The sequence below is a fragment of the Hylobates moloch genome, unplaced genomic scaffold, assembly GCF_009828535.3.
Source record: "Hylobates moloch isolate HMO894 unplaced genomic scaffold, HMol_V3 SCAFFOLD_1, whole genome shotgun sequence".
NCBI classification, from domain to species: domain Eukaryota; kingdom Metazoa; phylum Chordata; class Mammalia; order Primates; family Hylobatidae; genus Hylobates; species Hylobates moloch.
Window position 1 is genome coordinate 130,016,460 of NW_026652276.1, and position 23,216 is coordinate 130,039,675.

General features: G+C 37.3%; 1 protein-coding gene across 1 annotated transcript in view; it reads right to left on the reverse strand.

The window, feature by feature from the left end:
• Positions 1-23,216, reverse strand: part of POU6F2 (POU class 6 homeobox 2) — a 479,743-nt gene that overhangs the window by 362,927 nt on the left and 93,600 nt on the right. Inside the window, exon 2 of the mRNA XM_058445593.1 lies at positions 22,403-22,574. Within this exon, the coding sequence (XP_058301576.1) occupies positions 22,403-22,574 (172 nt within the window). The remainder of the gene's footprint in view (positions 1-22,402; positions 22,575-23,216) is intronic.

Below are 23,216 nucleotides of genomic sequence, written 5' to 3' on the forward strand. Positions count from 1 at the left end.
GGAGAGACACAGGTCTGTCTGGATGCTGTGTGGGAGCCATTGCCATGAGCGGTCCAGCTGAGGTTGAAGGAAAGAAAGAGGGTTGACACCTGGTAATTTACACTGCTGGTACCTAGTTGAATCTCAACCAGCACCCAGGCTAGGACAGAAATTGGGATCATTAAAGGAGAGAAAAAAAGGGAAAGAGCAAAAAAAAAATAATTGAAGGGAAACATTTCAACTTCCTTACACTCCCTCCTCCCAACAACTGCATCTAGACACTCCATGCCAAGACTATGCAAGTTCCTTCACTCTTTTGATTATCAGCATAACCAGATGAGGCGGTTACTATGGTCGCCCTCATGTTACAGATGAGGATCCCATGCTAAATAACAGTTTAATGGCCAGGCTGGAGAATTGAGAGCAATTTCAGAATCACAGTTATAGCCCATTGTGTTGAAACCATCTGTTCCTGCAGATTTATACTCTACCCTTTCCACCTTGCTCCGTGTTCTCGGAGGCTGATCTCTATGGACTCTATCAAAGGCTTTTCTTGCTCTGCTGTTTCCACTTGGGTTTTGTCAAAGGAAGGGGAGAGAGAATAAAATTGGAACATTTATTCCTTTGTCTCTTTTCTGGTGGAGTCTTCTTGGGGATGGCTGCATCCCACAATAGAGGTGAACTTTTTCATCTGACTCTCTCCTTCCGGGTTTTGGTATCTACTTCTCCCTGGTCCCTTTCGGGTAAAAAGAGAGGACAAGAGCCCAAGGGCGATAAGTACACTGCATTACTTATGCTTGTGTGTTGTAGGGGGCGGGGGGTGGTTCCACTATTCCTTGTGTTACCCTACATTCTACTCAAAATTTTGTAAATAGTACCATTATTAAACTTTCCTCAGTTTACCCAGTTTAAGTATGCCATCTCTTTCCTGCCAGAATCCTGACTACAAAAATACTATAATATTCTGCTGTGTATAAACAAATTCTTGGTCTTTAGATAACTAGCCAATTCAAAAGAAAATATTTTTCCCATCATACTTTTGTTAATATGTTTTATTTGCTCTTATCTAACAGTCTACAAAAGTGAAAAAACATGGGAAAAAATAATACATTGGTGCCTTTTTTAACATGAAGAGCTCATATGAAACAATAAGAAGGTGGGCACAGTGGCTAACGCTTGTAATTCCAATACTTTGGGAGGCTGAGATGGGAGGATCATTTGAGCCCAGGAGTTGGAGACCAGCCTGGGAAATGCAGAGAGATTCTGTCTCTACAAAAATTTAAAAAATTAGCCAAGCACGGTGGCACATGCCTGTTGTCCCAGCTACTTGGGAAGCTAAGGTGTGAGAATTACTTGGGCCCAGAAGGTCAAGGCTGCGGTGAGCTGTGATTGCACCACTACACTCCAGCCTGGGCAACAGAGTAGGCCTTGTCTGAAAAAAAAGAAAAAAAAAAAAAAGAAAGAAAAAAAAAGGTGGATTTCCCAGCAAAAGAAGTGAAAAATAGGCAATTCACAGAAGAATTACCAATGGTCAAAAATCAAAAAAAGAGTATTCAAGCCTAATTAGTAATCAAAGACAGGCAAAGTAAAAGAAATACTATTTCTCCTGTACCAAATTTTCCAACACCAAAAATACTGATAAAAATCAGATTTGGTGAAGGAATCAAAAAACGGACAGTCTCAAATACTGTTCAGGCTTGAAACACTGTTCACAGTTGTATAAATTTGCATATCCTTTCTGAAGGGCCTTAAAATGTGAATACCTACTGATTTAGTAATTCTACTTCTATTAATTTATCCTGAGAAAATGATTAAAGATGAAAAAATAGTTTTATCTACAAAAATGTTCAATTTTAAACATTGGAAACAATCTAACTGTTGAATAATAGGAGTTTAATTTAATAAATGATAGCATGCCCATATGAGCAAAATACTTCACATCATTTAAGCTATTGCTACAAAATATGTCTGCATAGAAAAAATGTCCAATACTATAGTTTCAATAAAAACAAACTAAATATGAAAAAAGCAAACTACAAACCCATTTTATTACTGCATGACTATAGATTATTAAAGCATAGTTATAGCATTAGGTTGTAGATTATTACACGTCATCTGGAACATGGAGGGGATGTTGTGGGTGTTTGAAATTTATTCTGAGTTCAACAGGAAACCACCATAAGTCTCCAAGTAGTAGAGAGCAACAATGCTCATAATGGTATCAACTCTATATTACCTAAGGTCTAATAGCCAAATCCTGGTAAATATCTGCCTCATGTAGTTTTTGTAAATGACAATACTTCGAAAATGCTAGTCTATGCAATCGTTATCACCATCACTATAAAGAACATCTGGAAACAGTAAAGCCAAGTGTGTAGATGCACTTGGATATCTATTTTATTATGAAATTCTTATAACTGGGATTTAAGGAAGACCTTTTGTGAAAAGTTCTGCAGACTGGCATTTCATATTGCATCTTTGCGCCACACACCATGATCTACAGAGAGTGGTTACAAGCACTGAGCTTAACATGTTCTGGTACCCTACCCACCTCCCACTTGGGAACATCCCTGGCTGTACTGTGTGTGAAGGCTGGCATCCAACTAGGTTCCATCTTGGCTTTCCACGTATCCCCTGGGGGACTTGAGGGCTGGAGGATATTGATTCAAGAAAACAAGATTCCAGGCTAGAATTCTTAGAATAGTGAAAAGAATTCAGAACTAAGTTCATGACTTTTTCTGTTAATAAAAACGTCTTAGTCTGGCCACTATTTGAACAACACATAGCAATTATGCACATTTTAGTTTACCGAGTCCATACTTAGAATAACTACAGATAATTCTGAGTCTTAATGGGATCTTTTGCACCAACCCCCACTTTCATCAACAGAGCCAGAAATTATTTGTATATCCTCCTATCTAAAGCACCAAGAATACTTATTCTTGCCCATGGTGAGACTTCCTGATAGATACTATCACACATGGGGAAATGTGGCATCAACTTCTACAAGAATTCAAGACACTTGAAGAGGGAGTCTCTTAGATAAAACCAGAAAAAAAAAAACCTGAGGTTAAAAAAAAAATCCTAAAACATAGAACTTATTTAATTTAAAAATATTTATAGAAAATTGTGATGTAGATGATCTTCTTATAAACAACAATTGCCTGAAATATCTTCAAACACACCAACTTGTTTTTCTCAGCCTATCCTGTTTTAGAATGTCTAGTGGTAGACATAAAGAGTCGGAAATGGTTTATTATAACTGAAATTTCTGTCTGTTATTACCAAAGAGAAATGTATTGAGCTTAATATGTTAGGTTTGGGAAATCTATTTTCATTCACTATAACCAAAGGTCTATCATAAGTGTGACATGGTGGACTTCCAGATTCCAACTGCCCTCTTCTCCTGATGCCCTAAGATAGACTTCATGTTTTATATGCTTATTGAGTAAAAACCCAGATTCCAAAATTTAAACTAAACCTCTTAATGTCTGTAAGGAAAATAAAAGTGATAAAAAAAAGTCACCTTCAGGAGAACTAAACATGCAAATATCTATAAGATATTGAGCTATGCTCACTAAATGTTGCAGACGTTATCTCCCATTTAACTCTGCTTCAAAGAAGATCTTCTGATCCATTCAAATATCTCTTCACTAATAAGAAGACACTGTCTCCAAAGTGCTTTTTTTAAGTTTATGAGAGAGAAAAGAAATAGATATGTAGAAGTAATATTACTTTTGTGGTGATTATAAAACCTGTCCATTAATTTGTTGATACTCATCAAAAGTAGGGTTTAATTCCCCTCTTCTCAAATATGGAACAGCCTTAATGACTTGACTCTGTAATAAGTAGACAGTGGTGGAAATGATGCTGTTGACTTCCAAGGCTAGGTTAGAAAAGTCTAGTTTATGAAAGCCAGAGTCGCAAACTAGACACATGTAGTGCCTCTTCCCTTCCCCCTCCCCTGTCTCTCCATGCTTGCCCTGGGAACCCAGCCACCACATTGTGAAGAAGCCCAGGTACATTGTAAGGATGCACATGCAGCTACTCTGGCTACCAAGCCCAGCTAAGGTTCCAGCCACCAGGGAGATCAATCACAAGACTTGTGTGAGAACAAGTCTTCAAATGATTCTAGCCCTCCACCCCAAACCTGCCACAGCTAACACTAAGTCGGACAGAAATGCACTGTCTCTACCAGGCTTGCCAAAATTGAAGATTTGTAAGCAAAATGAATGTTGTCATCATGTAAACCTCTGTGTTCTGGAGTGGGTTTTAGTGCAGCAATAAATAATGGGAGCAACCCTATAATTGTAACTAGAGCATCTGTACTTTAAGAATCAGCTGTACTTCAAATAACACATTAGCAGAGGACGCGTAGAGCTGGTGGTAGGTGCTCCCACCATGTCTCGGGCTAAGCAGGGGGAATGAGCGGCAGCTCCAGAATTTCGAGTCTATCTAGTTTTGCTCTAGTTTTCCCAGTTTTGCTCATTCAGAAGGTAGATCTCAGTATTCGTCATTAACACTCTTCCTGGTTCTACCCCTTTTCCCACAAGGAAGTCCTGATTCTTTACTTCCCTTTAGGTAATTATAGCTGGACGTAACCCTTTTCACTCTATATATTTGTCCATGATGTTTGCGCTATCTGGGATGCCTTCTCTGTTCTAACCTTGAAATATCAGTTTCAGAAAAATGTCTTATTTAAGTGAAGCCTGGAGGTCATGAACATACCAGTACAGGAGTTCACCAGTACAGGGGTTCGCCAGTACAGGGGTTCTCCAGCTCCAAGTAACACAAAACTACCCTGGCTTACTAAAGCAAAAACTAGAAAGAGAGAGAAAAGAATTTGTTGTAAGGGTTTAGGATGGAACACAGAATTCAAGGAAAAAGCTAAAGATCTAGTTTTCTCTGAAGAGATAGTAACCACGACTCTTCCAGGAATCAAGGTAGTAAAAACCAGTGGACATTTTCTAGGTGAACCACCAGCTAGACACAGCCTCATGGCTTTTCAGTCTTTGGATCACTCAGTTCAAGAATTAGCTTCCCAGGAAAAAGCACCTTGTTGTCTACTTTGGGCCATGTAACATCTCTTTGTCTAGGGGAAGATGGAGTGTCTTGACTGATCGTCCCACCAAGACTGTATCCAATGGGAGAGGAGTCATTTGCCAAAGTCACATCTACATATTGTCCACCCAGTGTCCACTACAACAGGCGATGCTACCAACAAAGTCATGAGCTCTCATTATTCATCCCTCTAGCTTCTGTCACTTCTCTTTTAGAACACTTCTCACAATGACAAATTATTAAATTTCTGGATAATCATTGCTTAGGATTTGAGTTTCCTATGAAGTCCACGAGAGGAGGGACCAATTCTGTCTAATTTCTCACCACGGTCTCAGCACCTAGTCCAATACTTAGCACAAAGGTGCTCAATAAATATTTGTTGGATATGTGAAAAAGCACTTTATCTTTGTTTTGTTATTAATATTTGTTGATATATACAGTTTACACCACAGAACAATGTTTTGGTCAACAACAGACTGCATATATCATGGTGTTCCCATAAGATTATATCTTATTTTGTATTGTATATTTTCTATGCTTAAACACACAAATACCAATGTGTTACTATTGGCTACAGTATTTATACAGTAACATGCTATACAGGTTTGTAGCCTAGGTGCAATAGGCTGTACCATACAAACCTAAGTGCGTAGTAGGCTCCACCATCCAGATTTATGTAAGTATACTCTATGACATTTGCACAATGATGAAATTGCCTAACAACACATTTCTCAGAATGTATTCTTGTCATTAAGTGACACATCGCTGTATGTGTGTGTGTGTGTACATATATGCACACGCATACATATGTAAGCATATATATATATTTACCTCTGTCCCTAGATAGGATAGTAGACTCCTGTGGGTAGAGTCTATTTTCCCTTAATATTCAGTAAATATTGGCCAAGTGTGGATGATGTCCAGAAACATCCAATTCAGAAGCAGTTCAATTCAAAAAACATTTATCTGGCACTTAATATATGCAAGATCTATTATCTGTCCTCTAGGGGCTAGCTACCCAGCAAGGAGGCAGATAAATGCACAAGTCATGATAATACTAGGCAAACAGTGGAAATGGCTGCAAAAGAGGCTGTAAAAAATGAGAAAGTGGTTGGAAAGCAGCGGAAGGCAAGAGTCATTGTAATGTTGGAAATCAAAAAGCTTAGCCAGAATATTTTGACCACAAGAAAGGGGGAAGAGCAACTGGGGACACACTTAATAGGTGTTAATTTTTGAATAAATTAACCTCTCAATAAATTCATTATAAGCGACTTAGACAGCACGTCAAGATATTAAATGGTTATTTGCACCTGGCCCTTTCACCTAATTGAAACTGAAGTGTTATTAGCTAACAATGTATTGCTCTGATGATTCTGTAGATTTTTTCATAAAGGCTGATAGCTGATAGGAAAAAAGAAATACATCTCTGGAGGATCAGAAGACCAAAAAATAAGGTGTCCTTCCAAAAGATAGTGTAAAAGTATTGTCATTTTCATGAGCAAATTATTGTAAAGAAAACCTTAGAGTGAGGAAGCCTATTTTAATATTTTTAATTAAAAAGGTAAGCTACAATTTTGTTTTAAAATTTTTTAATTGACTAATAATAACCGTATATATTTATGGAATACAGTGTGATGTTTTGTTGTATGTATACATTGTGGAATAATTAAATCAAGCCAATGAACACATCCATCATACCACATACTTATTTCTTTGTGGTGCAAACATTCAAAATATACTCTTTTGAGAATTTTGAAATATACAATAAATGATTATTAACTATAGTTACCATGCTATTATTAACTATAGTCCCTGAAACATATTCCTCCTAACTGAAACTTTCTACCCTTTGACCAACATCTCCCCTTTCCCCACCCTAATCCCACAACCTGCAAATTCTCAGGGATGTCAAAGACTGTAAAAATTTCAAGGACCCCAAGGAAGGAAGATGTTTGAACCACCATGGAACATATAAGAGAAATCTGTATAAAAAAAAAAAATCTTGCTTAGAAAAAGCAATTCTTCTCTTAAGTGCTGACTTTTAGTCAGGACTGATTAAGAAAAGAATACAGAGCCTGGCATGGTGGCTCACGCCTGTAATCCCAACACTTTGGGAGGCTGAGGCAGACGGACCACCTGAGGTCAGGAGTTTGAGACCAGCCTGGCCAACATGGCGAAACCCCATCTCTACTAAAAATACAAAAATTAGCTGGGTTTGGTGGCAGGCGGCTGTAATCCCAGCTACTCAGGAGGCTGAGGCAGGAGAATTGCTTGAACCCAGGAGGTGGAGGTTGCAGTGAACGAAGGTCGCCCCATTGCACTCCAGCCTGGGCGACAGGAGCAAAACTCTGTCTCAAAAAAAAAAAATACACTTAACTTTTATAAAAATATGAAAAACTGGAAGATTTAGTTGCAGAGTGCACTCTAGATGGTAGCTGGAAATGAATGGTGTGGAAAGGCAGGTCAGAGCTGGGTGAGAGGCTCAGTAAAGAAGGCTAGACCCAATTCATGCCATAGAATGAAGATGTGGATTTTCATTCCTATGTACAATGTAGCCCAACCTTGTATTTGTTTTCCCAACATCATTCTTTCCACACTGACACTGCTCAGGGGTGCAGCCAAGTGGAGACAGATTTAAGTTTGGTTACCCAATGACAAAACCACGGGGGGAACAGTAATAACATCTGGGACATCTAAGGGGCGATACAGCTATAAATTCAGTGAGGAAAGTCAAAACTGTCACATTATATGAAGGGGATGGTCATTGCCACTGGCTTAAAAGAGAGTTTGTCTCTTCTACTTAACATTAACACAAACATGTACATTAATTCAATCTGAAACCATGATTTAATATTTTTCAATATCACAATATATTTATTGACATTGATCGACACATGTTAAATGAGTGGTTTTAGAAGTGCCAATGATGTCTAAGAAATGAGCATAGGGCATGTAAATGTAATTAAAAATGTGTGGCGTTGCCATGGCAACAACAACAACAACAACAACAGAAAGATGTTCCTTTACTGATCCTGACGACTTTGATGTATATAAAAGGAACCAGGTTTAATGGATCTCAACCAAAATGTGTAAATATTCCCAACAAAGGTTATAACATGTTTCCTCCCAATGATGGCTCCAAACGTCAATTTAAGCTACTTAAATATTCACAGCATGTTCAAACCCTTGGAAGTGTGGCACTAATAGATTTTTTTGAGGTTGCCATCTTATTTTTGGTTTGTTCCTTTTGAAAAATATATGCAAAGGGTTCATTCTTGAAGATTTGAAAATTCCAATTAAACATTGGCTATGAAAATTCCTTAAGGAATGAGGACTCCATGGATTTTTAGTTGAAGGCATGTTCCCATGCCTAACACATAACTAACTTCTTGAGAGAAGCACTTCCATTAAGGGGCAGAAAAGAGCTCTCTGCTGGGACAGAGAAGACCCACAATCCAGTCAAATCCTTTGCTTACAGAGCAAAGGTTATTCTCTCTACATCTAGCTTGAGTTTTGGCTTTCATGGAGAAAGCTACGTTGAGAAAACAGATCTTAACGTTCAGAGCCCCTGCTGATGATTAATCTCTGATCCACGCTCCCAAGAGAACCCCCATCAGAATAAGTCACTTCTCAGACCTTGGAAAGATATGCATTGGGCTAAGAAGTGAGGGGAAGGGGCTTTCACTATTAAACACCACCATGTGCAGGTATCTTATTTGCCTTCCTTTACATACTCTTCAACATCCCATTAGATAGGTATTTTAACACTCATGTTTCAGAAGAGGAAACGGAGGCATAAACTCATAGCCTTGTGCCTAGGTCAAGGGTGGTGATTCGAACCTGGGTTACCATCTTTCTGCAGCACCATTTTTCTAAAATCGTCACAACACTTCAATGGAATGTTTCTCTCTCTCTGAAATTTTCTGTAGTTTACCCTGATTAGGTCACAAAAGCATCCTATGAAACATCTCTGGGCATTTAACTAGAGGCAAATGCTCTGTTCCCAACATGGGCAACAGTGTGATCAAGGCAGAGAGATAGAAGTGCTTGGCCTGGAGCTGACAAATTCCCTTGGAGGGAGGGAGGGACAGCTGACGCCCCTGGGAGAAACTCCACCCAAAGTCAGGCTGCCCCCAGGGTATCTGACCACACCACGAGGGAGAGAGGCATTTGCTGCCGCCCACAGACATCTGGCTTCATAGCACTTCTCAAGGCCAACATTATTTTTAAAATCCCTATTATTTGAAAGAATCACACCTTCCAACATTTTAAATTTAGAGGAGTGAGATGTGTAACTGCCCTGTTCCATCCTTGCTCACCACCTCACTTACGTACTCTCCATAAAATGAAGAGAATGAACTATTGTCCCCTCTAGAACCTGCTTACAATCCATTTATGAGTCTGAATTCTTTCCTGAATGGACTTGAAGAGAAAGCAAAGACTGAAGAAGGGGTGTTGCCATTAGGAAGCAAAGATCCCCAGAACCTTTCTTTGATCAGGAGGACCTTTGGGGGCTGATATTTCCTTGTGGAGAAGAAGCATGGTTACTTCCAAAGGTCACAATTTTTGTTGGTTTTATGGTATCTGCTGCCCAAAATTAATCAGATTCTTTCTAAACATAGCAAGTACATTTTCAACTCTTAACAAAGTGTGATATTCATTGAGCTCCAGTTACATTCCAGGTACTCTATAGGCTTTTACGTGTGTCATTTCACTTCAAGCTCAAGATTGCCCTGTGGCGTACCAGCAATACCTCCATGCAGAGATGGGGAAGCTGAAGCTTCAACATGTTATTACCTTACCCAGCCAGTGAACAAGTGGCAGGGCCGGACTCAAGCCCACACAAACTGACTCCAGAGCCTTGAAGCACTACTTTATAGTATAAGACAATGGCCAGGTGCAGTGGCTCATGCCTGTAATCCCAACGGTTTGAGAGACCAAGGTAGGAGGATAGCTTGAGGCCAGGAGTTCAAGACCAGCCTAAGCAACAAAGTGAGACCCCTCTCTTGCAAATTAAAAAAAAAAAATTAGCTGAGTGTGATGGTACACGCCTGTAGTACCAGCTACTCAGGAGGCTGAGGTGGGAGGATTGCTTGAGCCAGGAGGTTGAGCCATGATCATACCACCGTACTCCAGCCTGGGTGATAGAGCAAGACTTTGTCTCAAAAAAATAATAAAAATAAATAAATAAATAATAAATAAAATATATTGGCCCCTGAGAGAACATACGTAAAAACATAAATAAATAAAAATTAAAAAATTAAAAATATATAAGACAAACAAGAATTTTGGGAGGAGAATGAAGGCAGAAAAGACAGGCAGGAAGAAATAATCTGATTCATCCTCCCTTTGGACATGATTAAGAGACAATCCCTAAAGAAGAGCAATTGTGTTCCACGGCATATGCACCAAACACTGTGATGAAAACATTGCTAATGTCATTTGTCACAAACCACTTAATACTCCTTTCTTCTTCCCTACTTTTTGGAGATAATAGTTTTTTTCTCAAATGAGGTTTCTAACCAACAAACAACTCTTGAAAAGCATGGTTTTGAAGACTTAAAATTGCCTAAAAAGCTACCAGAAATGATCAAGTAAAATAGAATGTCAATGTATGATGCTGATTGTGGGCTATTTCAGGGTGGGGTCCCCATGTCTTGTTCAGTTTTGCATCTTCAGTATCCCTCACAGTGGGTGAGCTAGGTGATCAATTCTATCTGGTGTCTTCTCCACTGAGTCCTCAGGACACAGCACAGCCCCTGCCATAGAGCAGGTGCTCAACAAACATTTATTGAATGGATCAATTCACTGTTCCATGTTGAATACATAAACTGTATTGAATAGAAAAAACTCATATAATAAATAGGGCAAATTATGGGTTTTCACTTCTATTCTACACTGTAACTACACGGTATATATGTACCTCTCCTTTGTTTTAAAAGTGGCACAAAAGTAACAAATCCAGTTTCAAAACACTTCACAGCAAAGGAGAAAAATATAAGAAGTGGAGACAACAGAGAGTTGATGAAAATTCCTAGGAAAAGTAATTTCAAAGATTCAATATAGAAATGATCCCAGGATATCATGGTTTTATTTTCATCAATTGTTTTATTTTGAGAGGAAAAGATTGTTCTTCTAACTTCTATAAACATGCCCCCACCGAAATAGAATGTTTCTTTGTATGGCTTTGTGACTGTCAGAGAGCAAAGAAGGAAATGTGATGAATTTTGACAGAGAATAATAATAATAATAAAAACCCTTTTATTTATTTTTTAGTACCCTCTCTGGAAAAGGGCATATATACTAAGAATGGCATAAAATGACAAATATAATGACACTGTAATTTCAAAGAGTGCAAAATGTTAAAAACTTGATAACCATTGTAAAACAGCTTCATAATTAAATTTATATTGAAAATGTCATCACTTTTTATCTATATATTAAAGATATGAAATCAATTTTTAAAGTATTTTAAAAATAATTTCACATATATATTTGCTTCACCTGATATGCACAGTTGTGCTATTTTGCTTTTATGTTGCGTGAAGTATTTCATTACATAAGCTAATTTCAAATATTGTTAAACTAAAAGCTTTACATTATTTCTGTGTTCACTTGCTAAATGTTCAAACACAGCCACATTAAAACAAACCATTTCGGCTTTCATCCATCTATTTTTAAATTTTAAGTCATTTTTTTTTTCTAGGCTGCAAAAGTGTATTACCAAATAAACTGACAAAACATCTCAGCAACTAACATAAACGTGCAATTTTAATGCCCTCTAATCACACAAATCAATATGAGATTTTTGTACTTGTGCATGACCTTCTTCAAATTATCCCCCCATTTTGGCTGAATCAGAACGAGTGTGGGCTATTTGATAAAAAACCCTAAGTGTGTGAAATAAGAGCCCTCGCTTCTTCTGCCAGACTCCTCTTGACAGAAAGATGATAGAAGCATCACATCCCTGGGAGAGTAAATGCAAACTGACAAGAGATGAGCCTTTAGATGTTGAATATAATCTTGAATTGTGCTTGAAGTGTCTTATTATCTTGTCTTTTGATGTCTGAAGGGGTGGCTCATTGTTAGAAAAAGGAAAACCCTCGCACATCTTTGCCATCTTTAAAAATTGTTTGGCCTTTAACAACTGCTTTTCCAACTAATGTCCATTTCTCCTGACAATAAATATGGCAGGTCGTCGACAAGTGACAAACAATTTACTTTACATGCCACACTTTTATGGGTTTTGAGAGCTCATGTGGAAGTATTTGAAAAAGCCCGTAGAAATTAGCAGTATTACAAATGTTAAGAGGACTGAGATCTCCACGCAAATACTGATGTGAAGTTACTCATCGTGGTTATTTCCTGCTGTTTCTGGTTCTATATCTCACTGGTGCCAGATTCAAAATTCAAGTTCTTTATTTATCATTGACTAAAAATAGCCAGAGAAAATGAAAGAGCAACAATCAGTTCTGACAGATTCCATAAAGGAAATGCACGAATACAGATTTCCAACACACACTGCAATATTCAGAATGGTATATTTAAAAATGCTTATTTCTAAGTAGGAGATCAAGATCAACAATGGGCTTGCTGCATTTTGCCTTTTATCTAAGAATCTTCAGCACGTTTTAATTTTCGCTGCCACTTTGGGTACCCCTTACCCTTTGCATCTACCATTTGTTTTGTGGTTCTTGTTTTAACTTAAAAGTTTAATGATGTTCCTGGTCAACAGGATTTCTTAGCAGCTAAATCACAGTCCTGCTAGTTTTCTGTCACCCAGCCAGATTTTGTGAAAGCTTTCAAGATCTTTTCTCAGACCTCCGTCACTCTAAGAATCCATAAGAATTCTCAAAAGGACCATAAACCGTTACAGGGTTCAGGTTATTGTATCATTATAAAAACATATTGATACACTACAGATGACAAGACGTGTAGCCACCATTCTAGGCTACTGCAACCATCTCAATGCCATCAGCAATCTCCAATGTGACCAGCTCTTTTTTTGTAAGCAGGCAGCTGTAGACATTAATTCCTTTTAGAACACGAAGCATAATTTTTAACACTTTTCTGATGGCCTGCAGATTCCAGTTGGCTTGCTAGAAAATTACTAGGAGTATAGGATGTAATTAATGGGAGAAGTAAATATTCAAACTAGAGCAAAGAAATCAACTAGGCTACCTGAAAATTTGAGCAATTTCTTGGGTAAGGCTTAAGACTAAAACCTGCCTTCATCTAGGAATCAGAATAAAATGAACCAATCAACACTTAAAACAGTGACATATGTTCCTCCCAAAAGTTTGTGAAAGTTTTCCCTCATAATCGAGAAGATCCTTGTTCTGGATATTTACCCATTCACAGATTATAGAACAGTGTACGGATTTAATTAAATGGATCCGTTGAAATAGGAGTTTCATGCAATATTTCTTGCATGCTTCTCCTTTTGCAAATAGCAAGCGTCCTTTCTGACACATTTCTATTTTGCAATATTTTGGGAAATGAAGTAGGTATATTGAAAAAAATGCCAGTTTTGATGAAATGCATTTCACTCCCCACGACTTCCATGTGTATACATTTTTAAATACAGGAACATGTGGGTTTCCACTTGACTTTTTATTCTCCTTTACCCTGGGTCGATTTGAGCAAAAAGTCATGTGCAGTAATAATTTTTCATGCTTTTAAAACAGCTTCAAATATTTGCATTTTTAAATCATATTAACCCCTTAGCTTCTCTTCTGCTTTGACAGTGATGATTCCCTCCTGCAGGAAGTCACCCCAAATCATTAATTTGTAAAAATAAACCTTGCCATATTGGTATTAAAAGACAAATCACCACATATGTGGTCATCAAGAAATGCAAAAGGAGATTAATAATACCACATTAATAGTAAATGTTTAAAATATGATTTCTTTATTGTACACTAATCACTCACTCTACCTTGATATATAGGCGCATACAACCCTTAAAGGAATGTGTAACAAAAATTGTGCTTAATAACTATTGAATAAAATGTCTTTGACTTAAAAAAGAAAAGGATAAATATTTACATTGTGATATATGTCTATCCCAGAAATAGACAAATATTTAAGTTCCCAATATTTAGATCCCAAGAGTCTTCCCTAGCTTGGGTAAATTGGTATGCTTTAAAAATACATATATTTTCTATAAGTCAAGTTGCCCAAAAACCCCAGATTTCTTTACTGAATTAAACTGCACAAATCCTAAGGAATCTTCTTGTCTCCTATGCTCAGTAAATAGCAGCATCGAAGAAGACGCTGGAACTTGGATTCTAGCCCAAGTATAGCTGAAGTAATACTACAGTATAATTAGTTTCCCTTTTTAGGTAAGCTATTAATTTTGATAAATTTATCAGGGAACTATTTCTTAAATATACAGGAGAAGTATATTTAAATGATGGATGGATAGCATGAACTAAAAGAAAGCTTATTATTACAAATGAGTCTTTGTTAGTTTTATAATAGAGAGAAAATACATACATACTACAGATTCAGTAAGACAATTTGAAGCATTATGTGTGTATGAAGAAAATGTGGAGAAAAGCAGACCATAGACACACACAAATATTTTATACAGATAGCATTACACTGTTTTCACTGTGCACTCACAGTGCCTAAGAAAGAAAATATAGGGAAACAAAAATAAAGTATGGAAGTGGTAAGAACATGGATAAATTTGCATTGCTATTTTAAAACACTGTGTTAATATCAGTCTTTAAATATGAATTGCTTGGCTTTCACAAACTTTTGTCATAATTATGCTTTTTTCTCATTAATAGGATGAAATTAAAGAAATACAAAACATTTGGAAGGTACATCCGTCAATCCCAACAAACACTAATTATTTTACAGGAAAAGATGAAATACTAAGAAAACTACTTAATGCCAAACAATATATGGCAGGATACAAGTATTCATTAAATTGTGAAACTGTTTCCTGTTGGCTATCATTGGGACATCATAAGTATCCTAAAAATACCTTCATATTCTACTTCATTCATGAGCTAGACTAACAGATTTTATTTTGGTTATTTACTAAGAACATTTTTAACCATCTTAATGAATGCAGATTCATTATACAGTCCCATTTCAAATGGTCTTTTGTATAGCAAATCTCTTTAGCATTTAGTTCATGTACAGTTATATTACTTAGTTTCTCTAATTATAGTCTGATCATTTTTTCCTTATATTTTCAAATAGTTTTAATGGCAGTGTGGTCCTCCAATAATAGTGACTTGCTTAGACTATTAGTTATGTTGTTCCAGGTAGCTAATTTTTTAATTAAAAAAAATCACAATATATTCTTGTTATATATAAGACCTTAAAATCACTTAAGAAGGAAAAACTATAAGAGAAGTTTGGGCATGGATTTTCTTTTCCATTCTCAAATAAAATATAGACATTCATATAACATACAAGGAAATTTTTTAAAGTAGAAGCTAATTATTAAGAAGCGATCTCAGGGGGTATGCATCTTGATTAGGTAGTTTTAAAAAATCATCTTGGAATACATATAAAACAAAGTTAATTTCCATTTCTCTGTGAATGACAAACTTTCTTTAGCCTTAAGAGATCCAATGTTATTCTTTCTGACCTCTGCATTCACACTAAAAGGGCTTAATCCATTTTTGATAGCTCATAAAGTGACACAGCATAGAGTAGGAAATGTCTCCAAATAAGTCCACCCTTGTTTCATTTTTATGAAATCTGACTTTGACAATCAGGAGGTGAAAGTTTACATTGAAAAGATTAAGAATCAGATCAACATGTTTAATAATCGACCTCATCAGAAGCCCCCATATTGTCAAAGCACAGATACTCCTTTATGAATAAATATTACTTGAAGGTATTCCCAAAGACAAGTCCAGTGTTGATAGATTTAGAAGCTCATTCAGAGTCATAGCATGACAAAGTATATGTTCAACTGCAAAATACCATATAAAAAATTAAAACAAATTATGCTCACTTGTTTCTCTCTCAAAGAAAAGACATTTGAAATTTAAAAAGATAAACATTTAAAAAGTAAGACTGAAATGGCATGAATAAAAGAAAAGCTGAACAAAAACACCAGCTAAGTACAGAACCCAGGAAGACAACAAACAAGAAAATTCCAGAGCCAGGCTGGATATTAAAGAGAAACCCATCTGCTGGAGAATGGCAACTGTTACTATGAGCTTTCTCTAGCTACCTCTGCCTTTGGATATTTTTTAAAAATTTATTAACCTGACAGCGGGAAACTTTATACAGATTGCCCCCTGACAGGGTGCCAGTTTGGTATAAACACTGTGCTATCTTTTTCTTTAGCATAAAAAATCAAGAAACATGTTAAGTGGAGCCAGGTGCATATTTGGGCAAATGTGCCTGCTTCTCCGATTGCCTCTGCATTCCCAGGGAAGGCCTGAATAATCAGGGCAGCCCAATAGCAGAACTGAACCTTCTACCCTTCCTCTTCACATTTACTTTCTTTTTAATGTGTGAATGTCTGATGTATTATTAATCCCTAAATATAAACCAGCAAGGTCGTCAATCAAAGAAAGTGCCAATTCTCTCACAAATTAACTGTTGGCTGTCTCATAACAAACAAGGTCCACTTGAAACGGTCAAGTGAAATCTCAACGTTGAAGTGGGAGAAAAACGTATTTGGTCAATTCTTGAGAAGGGGAATGCTAGCTGTATAATTAAAGCAGGTAATTAAGAGAGAAAGCAATCTTCTTAAGGGCTGAGCCTTGGGAGCTTGAATCTGGAATGCACCTCTATTTATTAATTATGACATAAACTGGGCTGGGTGAACTACAAAAACACTGTAATGCCAAGTAACCTTTAAGTCAGAAACATCCAAGACATTCAAGAGACTAAAATGGGATCATTTAAAGGAGTGATGATGTACAGATTAATCTCATTTCTAATACCTTATTTCCTGTTGTTTTTAGGACCATTTAATGACAACAACAAAATACAAGAACCACAGTAATCAAAATAAAAGGGGAGAAAAAAGTAAAACCATATCAGTATTTTGACTTGCTAATGTGCTACCATGGAGTATCCTTGGACACTGCAATATTGAACTTCCTGCAGAGGCCTGGCCTGAGTACCACAGGCATAGCAAAGAGCTAGCAAAGGCAGGCACAGAGGAAGGTCCCCACTGACGATTCTTACACATATTATGCACTGTCCCCCATTGAAGTGCACTTAGAAATGAGCAGCTCCACAAACAAATATGGTGAAAACTTTGAACACCAGTGCCTCTCTCTATGGATTTATTTTTATTTCAAAGCTTACACATTCATGTTATTTAAAGTGGATTTATTTATCCATGCAGCATTACAGTGGTTTTTCTGGGGGGGGGGGGGGGCGGGGGGAATCTACTAAACTAAAATTGTCCAAATGCACACAGCCTCTCACTGATTTTTGTTAAAATACCCCAGTGCATTAGACTTTCTTAAATGTAAGAACTGTATCCAAATGTGCATTTTTTTTTTCACTCAAGTAGTCGGCAGCATGACAAGGGCTTGTCTGACTATTAAACCATAACTGATTTTTGACAAATACCTTATGCATCTCACTTACTTCCACAAATACAGGTTTCTACAGATTTCTTTTAAATAACTGTTTTTGCATAAATCTATTACTCAAATTATTTAGTTGATTTAAAAAATACACTTAATATTTCTTTAGCAAAACTTTCTTTGGTGAAAAGGGGTATAAATTTTCAGTTGATACAATATAGAAACTTTTAAAAATATAGAAGCATGATACATATTTTAAATAAATATATTTCTCTAGGGAATTTACCTCATCACCTCCTAGCTAAATCCCTTTTAGGTTTAAGCTCTTGGTACTGATTACTGGCCCCAGAATAGTTAATCAGAATATTATAAATACCCAAGGTACTGAAGCCTGGAGAGAGACGTTTAAATAAAGTAATGAAGACAGTGATCCCATAATGAAGCTCTCCACTGATGCACGGGCGTGAGGCAGCCTCACCCCCAATTGCAGTCCCCATAATGCCCTGCAATGACCTCCACGCTGACCTGCAGAGACCACTGTCTCAAGGGGTGACAGACAATTTAGTCCTTTATCCTTTTGTCATTGAAAGCAACTCTGCTGCCATAAATTCTAATCAAGTCAAACTGGATGGCAATTTGAAAGAAAAAAATCTTATAATGCATGTTTCTGTGAGAAAGATCACAGAAAGGAAAATAAATACACAATACAGTACATTCTATAGCATGGAGGAATCCCTGAGCCAACTTTAAGGCCTTTTCCAACAGCTCACAGATAAATGGCATTGAAAATATCCACTCTTACAAGTATCATTGCATGCAATTTCTTTTATCCTAGGAAAGCACGATATCAGAAGAGAAAATCAACCACAAATTTTTTACTTTGGATGCAATGCTTATACATGGTTTTCTAGCTCCATCTCAGCTCAAGGCTCTTAGCTATGTGCCCAATTCATGCACAGTGTAGTACAACTGAGAAGCCAGCCACTGTGACTAACACAGCCACCCAAGATAGCTGGGACTTAAAGGAAAGAAATCATGAGGTTTAACTTCAAAAAATAAACATTTTCCCAGGAGAAACACTGTTAATAAATCATCTTTCAAATCTCAAATATATATGGGAGAAAATATTTAGGGCATGTTTTATGAGATCTCACTTCTTCGGCTAAGAGTGCATGGGAAAACTTTAGAGCACATATTTTTTCCAAGGATATATATTACTTTTATCCTTTCTGCAGTCATTTTCCCGAACAAGTTGTTGATGCTACCATTTGAATTTTAGCATCCAACTTGACTGAATGTGGAACACTGAATTCTTGATGGGCATAACTAAAAGTGAAGCACCACATTGACACGAGTACTATAAATGTCACTAGAGAAACACAGCAACCTCTTCCCTTTAAGATTGTTTGCCAAAGGCCAGTTTTGAGAATGGTTTCCGATATGTACATCACTAGGCACATATTAAATGACTGGCTCTATGTAGCATCACTCATCTGATCACACAGCTAAAGCCCTGTGAGACACAGCGCCAGATTCTCTGATAATCCCCCACCCCCAACCACACACAAGCCTGTTCTCCTCTATGCTGTTTCTTACGGCTCAGAGCTTAGCATAATACAGTCATGAACTGAAAAAGGAGATAGTTATCCTACAGGCTTTAGAAGAATAAATAATGCACCACTTAATGATATTACAGAGAACTACCTAACCACATGCTTCTCAATGAAATGTGGATTCATCTCTCCTAAGTGTACTTTAGTTTCCACGGCTGTTCAAGTTAAGCAAAACGTTACCACTGATGTAATTACTTTATAAAACACAAGGGCCCTTTTCTGAACTTTCCACTTAGGCTGGCATATGGCTTCTCCTTTCTCCTTCTGGTATTCTGAGCTGCTCGGAGCACTGAAACATTCTGCACAGTATGTTTCCCTTTGGATGCTGTTAAGTGCAGAGGTGCAATTTAAGGAGAGGCATAAAAGGCCCAGTGGTTCCTGGAATTTCCTTTGTTTATCCATAGAGGGCATCAGTATTAGCCTTTCTCCTGCAGTTTTGGGCTGAAGGTACCATACTGTGAGGGAAACAGACTTGTCCTCTGGACTGCTAATTTGAACAGTACACAGATGGGGGAAGAGGCTTCAAAGAAATCCATTTATACTGAAATTTCAGGTACAATAAAAAAACCCCGAGCTCTGCTTGTCTCCTGTTGTTGGTTAATGTCTCTCCATGAAACTAAACATATCAAGATGCACATGATTTGTCATAATCTGGCCATCTCATTAGAGAAGCCCAATTTTCAATAATACGGTGTATATATAGAAGAATGACAGTTTGAGAGAGACAGTGAGTATATTAGAAAATTATTGTTTAGATAAAAACATAGATGCTGTCAACTATTGAGGAAGAATGCAATTCTTCATTATCAAGTAAAGGGTATAATCAGGACTACATCTAAAAGCAAAAAACAGACTTGAACATATGCATATCAAAGAAAATCATGGTTCCTTAAATTGTGTTGCCAAAGTTGCTAAAAATTCTGGGACAGAATTACTCTGGAAAGTTTTAGTCAGTTACGTAAACTAGAATTGCTAAGGCCAAGTCCCAGTAATATTAAAAAGTAAGAGCATCACAGGTCCCCACAAAGGAAACCTCTTCCTCCTGATCCTTTCTATTCTTTCTTTCTTATATTGTCTCTATTTTTTTCTCAAGTTCTCAAAACTGTTTATCTACTGATTTCTTCTTGACCTAATTGGAAACTGGGAAATACTCACATTGTGTTTGAAAAACAGTCTAGAGACCAAAGGCAATTAAGTGAATTCAAAAGTAATGTAAGATGTAGATTTTGCTGTGTTTTCTCACACAAACTCAGAAGTTGAGAATTTCAAAATGAAAAGTGGATTCCTTCTAAAATCCATTACAATTTTAACATTAAACTACGAATCCTTAGTAAATGCCATTAAACTTTTAATTCAAATGTCTTTGATCCTCTTGGAATTTTTGAAGCTTTTTTCTCTACACAAGCAAATCAGTAAGACGTAGCATAACAAATCTATAACAGTGTTCAACACTGGGAACCCTAAACAAATGAAAAAAATCAATCACCTCTCTTTTGGATTACTTGAAAGAAAACAAGTTGGAGCTCCAAGCTCAAGTCTACAAAATCCATTTACTTTTATTTTAAATGCATGCAAAGTTTAGGAACAAAAATGTATTATCTGTAGCTTGTTGAACTCAAAATTGATTACTTTTTAAAACTCAAAGTGCTTACTTAGCATACTCAACATTAGAGGGGCGTGGGCATGGCTTTTACCTTTCTGTAATTTATCATTTTATCTGACTTTTCTCACTAACCTCCTAAAATTGAAGTGAAGGTTTTAATACATAATTCTTCCTATATGGATAAAAACTTACACTATAAAAAATATTTCTTTGGGGTGAAAATGCTAAAACCCTAACGCGCAGGTTTGGAAATTCATTTCAGAGGTGGCATTGCTGCTTTTCAAAGAAGGGGTGCTACCAAAAAATTTCTTGAAATTGGAATCTAGTATATTGTTAAGCATAAAACAGTATTGTACCCAGAGAAGATCTGAAAAGCAGAGTTTCTCTGTGACATCTCTCTAATGTTTGATTGAGTAAGCATTTAAAATTAGGGAAAAGCTTGTCTGTTGAAGCAAGCTAGCCTAGAGTTGCCAAACTCTCATGGCAGCTTGCTTTCTGTCAGTTAAAATAAATAAATAAATAAATAAATAAAGCCTGTGTTTCAAGCCGAATTGCTGACTTTCTTAACAAAGTAGTAGTCTATGTAATGATTTTTTTTTTTTTTTGAAGTTCAGGTGCTTGATTGTTTCTTACCTGAGACCAAGCAGTACTCTGCCTGATATATATATGTCAGGTTAGTATGTATATCTATGTCTATGCACTTGAAAATAATTAAAAGCAAATGTTTTAGGAGCAATTGTTCTGAAAACCTAACATCACTCTGAACCCTAAAGTGCTTCTCCAGCAGAGACATCCATTAACATCTATCACTCAGGCACGCGCCTCAACAACCCGCTCCCCTTTCTGATTAGAGATCACAGTTGCATGAGTTGTCTTACAGAGTGTCATCTGTTTGAATGACAGATGTCTTTGCTGGAGTGGCATTCTGCTTGTTCTTGTTTTGTTTATGAAACAAAAATTCCTAAAAGGTCTTGGGCTGCCTCTACTTGTAGTTATGAGGCTGTAAACACAATGCTGAAAAGGAGAGGGGTAGAGGAGGGAATCAGAGAACCTGTTTTCTTTCCTCATCACCTTTTTAAAAAAAGAAGAAATATTCGTTCTGATTGTGATGACACAACGTTATTTCTCAGAGCAATTCCTGTGTCCACCTTTGTTTACCTGGCATAGCACGACTTGTATTGATATTTTTCAGTTCTCCTCTCCCATCTTTAGACGACAGATAATGTCTTTACTCACCTTCCCCTTAACAAAAGGCTGCGAAGCAACCTGAAACCGAGTCGATATTTACTCAATAAATGTTAACCAATTCTCACAATGGAACCGATTTCCTGATTATTATTACCACTTTTTATGTTTTTCCAAATAATTTCCAGCCTGGGGACTCTAGCAATATTTGACAAGTCAAAGTGGGCAGCGAATAAGTTCCTTGTTGGTAAAAGTTTGGAGGACATCCTCCTAGCCGGCTGGAATCAGCTTCAGTGGCTTAGCACCTCCAAGATGCTCCTTTTTAGTACTTACGAGAAAACTGAATGAACAACAGAAAAAAAGGGGGGGTTGGGGGGGTTGGATTGCTCTTCCGGACAACATGGTAGTACTGAAATGAAATACCTAGACAGACTTACCGAAGAGCTTGCTGGGAGTGTCCTCGCTGTCATTTGATTCCACAGGCGCAAGCAGGGGCTCATTCAGCTCGCTGTCTGAAGTAGCAGCCTTGTCCTCACCTCTCAACTCCGCATTCATTTCACTCCGCACTGACAGCAAGGGCTTACTGACTTGTCCAGCTATCATTGGATCCTAGGATGGGCGAAAAGAGTGAAGGGGAGGAAAAAAAAAGTGGCAGCTTTAGAGTGCGTGTCCTCTCTCTCCCTCTCCCTCTCTCTTCTCTCTCTCTCTTCCACACACACTCTCCCTCTCTCCTCTCTCTCTTATCTCTGGCTGCTCCCGCTGTTATTGCTGGCTGCAGTCAAGTGAAGAGCTATTACAGATCCGATGAGTTCTCCATTACTCCCCACCCTATTAAAGCTCAACTAGCATGTGAGAGATTCAGGAGGCTTCGGAGGGAAAAAAAAAAAAAAACTTCTTTGAAAGCAACCTAACCAACACAGCTTTAATTGTGGGATATGCTTTTGTGCGAATGTTTTTACACCTTGTTCTGTCTTTAATGCAGTAAGAAAAAAGAAAGTGCTGGGCTTGTACTTCAGCAACATACTAAAAAGGAAGAGCACCCTATGGAGGAACCACGGGCTATTTTAAGAAGCCTTCTCCCCGGGGGAGAAGCAATTAAACCCTATCCCAAGAGCAGAGAAAAAAGATAGGGAGAAAAGAGACCTCGAAAGGCTTTCAATGGAATAAAAGATATTTCTTATGTAAATTATATAAGCACCCTTAGAAGTTGGCTTCACTGGTCCCAGATTGGGAACCAGAGCTGACCCCAAA